The following is a 4088-nucleotide window of genomic DNA, read 5'->3' as shown; positions in this document are numbered from 1 at the left end:
CTTCCTTCAATGCGTACATAAAATGGTTGAGTTTTTTCTCTAAAGTTTATTTATTTGAAAATAATCTCTCAAAATACGCCTATTAGATGTGACAAAATTGAGCGTACAGCGAATTTTTTTCTAGGAAATTTCTTGTTATAAACACGATTAATGTACTTGGATGTTATTTTTCATGGTTATATTTATAATCTTAAATATCTGCTACTTAAACATTCAATGTTTTGAAATTAAACCATGAGTTTTGGTCAAAATGGCGAACAAGTAAGATGTTTAAATAATGCTATTAAACAATTCAATTCTGCTGGGCAAAATAGGTCTTTAAGATATGGATTTTACCGGCATCGTGTGTATGATAGATGATCGAAAGCGAGCGAGACATACGATTAATTTGGGAAAACTCAGTCGGTAAATGATGAAAACAGAAGTAAACATACAGAGAAAACGACAAATGTTGGGAATGGGATAATTCAAATTAAGTATACCGCCATCGGGGTGACAATGGGTCTAGGGGTGAGAATGGGTCAGCGCTCTCACCAGCAGTTTGGAGGTCGTAAAGCAAAATCGTTCAAAAAAGGTTTTTATATTTTAGTCTTTTTGCCCTCAGGTACATTAAATCTATTCTACAAGCATTCTAAGTAGTTGAAACAGTGACCCATTATCACCCCATTTGACCCATTGTCACCCCCGGCGACGTTAACTTTATTTAAAAGTCGATGTATGGGTAGCTTATAAGCTCAGGACACTCATTAATAATAATATTAATGTAAGAGCAGCACACATTATGCATTATAAGATGTAATTTTATATTTGAAGGCTCAGTCACCGTAGGAACAAATTTGGATGAATCATTTGAATTCATCAAGATATCATTAAATAAGCTGCCGAACTCTTAAAAAGTTTATTTTTACTCGCCAAATGGAAATCATCCAATTCTATCTTTTATGGTAACAGATCGTGGAGTTTAATCCAAATTTAATTATGAAATTACGATTTTAAGCTATCTTTTCAATTTTAAATCAAAAGTGCTCTACGGGGTTGAAAAGCTATTTTTATGTTCGGTACCTTAAGATACACCTTGTACTTTTATAATTTGACTTTGAATGATTGGATTCAATAATATTACTCTTAATGAAAGACCTGAGACAATAATCGAGCTTTAAAACAAATTTAAGTTAAAGACATACTAAATTTGAATTATGCCATTCCCAACATTTGTCGTTTTCTCTGTATGTTTACATCTGTTTTCATCATTTACCGACTGAGTTTTCCCAAATTAATCATATGTCTCGCTCGATTTCGATTATCTATGATATATGAGATACAATGCCGGTGAAACATACAAATTAAAGCATCTATTTTGCCTAGCAGCATTGAATTGTTAAATAGCATTGCTCACCTGTTCGCCATTTTGACCAAAACATGGTTTAATTTAAAAATATTGATTGTTCAAGTAGCGGATATATATTATTATAAATATAATCATGAAAAAAAACAATATTCAAATACATTAATCGTGTTTATAGTAAGACATTTTTATAGAAAAAAAATCGCTGTACGCTCAATTTTGTCACATCTAACAGGCGTATTTTGAGATTATTTTCAAATAATTAAACTTTAGAGAAAAAATTTCAACCATTTTATGTACGCATATATTGAAGGGAGAGATGAATATTGAAATGCATTAAAAACAACCGAGCCAACAATTTAATTTCCTTTGAAATTTTCGAATGTAGTCATCTAATCTATATTGTATGCTCAATTGTGAGAGTGACTGTATGTTGAATATTAGGAATCAGCATTGTGCGTGCCGGCTCCTTTTTTGGCTTTAAACAGTTTAAGGGCGTGTGTTCGCTAGATGAAATAAAAGTTCACTTCAATCCGATATTTACAATTTGTTATGTATAATTTTCGTAAAAATCAAAATTTGATCATTTTGGAGCTTGCGTTTCGATTTTATGTACATTTACTTTACTGACAAGCAACCCTAATCACCCTGTATATGCAATGCGTTTTGAAGAGATCGATCATATTTATGTGTTGATAATCTCAAGCGTGTTTATTAAAACCAAAAGAAATTGCGAACCAGAGACTGATTGACCATCCATCCTGCTGACGGCCTACTAACCGAGTGTGGTTAGCATTATTGAACCGTCGCGAAAAGTGCAGCGCTCTGCGTGGGCGAGAGAGAGCCAAGCACGTGGTTGGGATCGCGCGACCTGAGAGCAACCGAAAGAGCGTGAGCTTAGCCTCCGGTTAGGGTAAAAAGCCGTCGCGTGGATGAAAGCGCGATCGTTTGGTCGGCGGTGTGGGTTGGCGCGTGGAAATTTCTGTCTGCGGTATAAAACCGCAATCATCCTCCTGGGAAAGGCACAGTTCGTAAACAGTCCTAGCAGCTGCTAGTGAGGTTTCGGGTGATCAATTTGCGCGCCCAATAGGTTCGTGGAACGGCAAACAGTGTTGTGAGCAAGCAGCAAGTGAAAAATCGAAAGCATTGGTTGCATCATCATGCGAGCCTTCGTAAGTTTTGAAATTTGATCGAAGAACATTGAAAGTGATGTAGGCTTTGTGTAATCACTCGGAGGCTGATTGTTGTGTTTTTTTTGCTTTCTTTCGTCATTCTTCAGGTGTTAGGTTCAGTGTTGCTGTTGGCTTCGGCCTCATCGGGATCGTACTTGGGTCATGAAGTGTCTTCGCAGTATCAAGCTCATGATGGTATCGGTGGATACTCGTACGGCTATGCTGATCCAAACTCGCAAAAGCATGAAACCAAGGATGCGCATGGAATAACACATGGAGGATATTCGTACGTCGATGGTGACGGCCATGTGCAGACCGTCAAATACACTGCTGATCCGATCCACGGATTCCAAGTTGCTGGTACCAATCTGCCAAAAGGTTCAGCTCCAGGACCCTACGCCAATCCTTGGATCCATTCGTACGCTCCAGTAGCTTTGGGACATAATGGCGTTCCACTGGAAACGCCGGAAGTTCAGGCTGCCAAGGCAGCTCACTTCGCTGCCCATGCTGAGGCAAGAGCTAGACTGCACAAGCGATCGGTCTACTCTAACTCCTGGAAATTCGCCCCTGCTCTCGCCCCGCAGATCAAGCCGAACCACTACGCCAATGCACCAGCACCCCACTACGATCAGCATTATGATGCACCTGTTCAGAAATGGCATGGACCCATCCACATCCCGCAGATTCACAACGGAGTTCCTGTAGAAACCCCAGAGGTTCAACACGCCAAGGCCTTCCACGCTGCTGCTCATGCTCAAGGATATGCTCCACCCAACGAACACTACCCAGGGACTCCGGCCGCCCATGAGGATCAAGGAAAGTACGGCCCGTGGCAGGGACCCCAACACGTCCCGGTCATCCATGGTGGAGTGCCAGTGGAAACCCCGGAGGTCCAGCATGCCAAGGAAGCTCATCTGAATGCGTTGGCCAGTGCCCATGCTGCCGCATCGCACGGACCTGAGGATGATGGTTCCTACAAGCCGGAGCTGTGGGACGAACGCAACTACCAGCAGGAACAACAACAACAACAACACTACCAGCAAGGTCACCGTTATCAGTAGCACTGAATTTTCCGACAAAGGCACGAAGAGTTACGCCATCATGATGCCAAAAGTACCACCTAACTAGCCAGAACGGATTTCATTTGTTTACCCCCCCATTTGAGTGCCAAATTTGAAGATTGCTTCCGCCGGCATTGGAAGGGCTTCGATGGTTTGGCGGAAGTAGCTTCAATGCTCTCTCTCACTCACTTTCGCGCACTGTTGTAATGTTGATATGTATGTTATGTAGTGTTCAACACGCTGTTTGAATGCATGTATGAAGAGATTTAGTATGTTAAAATGCAAAACATTGATGAAAATTAAGCAGAGTGGTGTTTAATCTAATCCGAACATTTCCCTTGGTTGACCAAGTTCTTTTCTATTTCTCCATCTCGTAATAGGAGCAACCAAAAAAAAAAAAACAACGTAGAAATGGATGGGCTTGTTTCATGGTTTGTTTTTACAACAGCTGGTGCGTTCGCTTTCCAAAAGAACTGTTGAATTGAGTGCTTTATTCTTTTGTCTCGAGAT

At 40.5% G+C, this 4088-nt stretch overlaps 1 protein-coding gene across 1 annotated transcript; it reads left to right on the top strand.

Annotated features, from left to right (window-relative positions):
• Positions 1-2359: 2359 nt before the first annotated feature.
• On the top strand, positions 2360-3881 carry LOC134215341 (pupal cuticle protein-like). The gene is made up of 2 exons (XM_062694556.1): positions 2360-2517; positions 2625-3881. Exons 1-2 carry the CDS (start codon positions 2506-2508, stop codon positions 3576-3578), a joined length of 966 nt encoding a protein of 321 aa, XP_062550540.1. The 5' UTR covers positions 2360-2505; the 3' UTR covers positions 3579-3881.
• Positions 3882-4088: the final 207 nt, after the last annotated feature.

This window comes from Armigeres subalbatus, chromosome 1 (assembly GCF_024139115.2).
Source record: "Armigeres subalbatus isolate Guangzhou_Male chromosome 1, GZ_Asu_2, whole genome shotgun sequence".
Classification (NCBI taxonomy): domain Eukaryota; kingdom Metazoa; phylum Arthropoda; class Insecta; order Diptera; family Culicidae; genus Armigeres; species Armigeres subalbatus.
The sequence above is the reverse complement of the archived record's forward strand: the minus strand, read 5'-3'. Positions and strand labels throughout refer to the sequence as shown.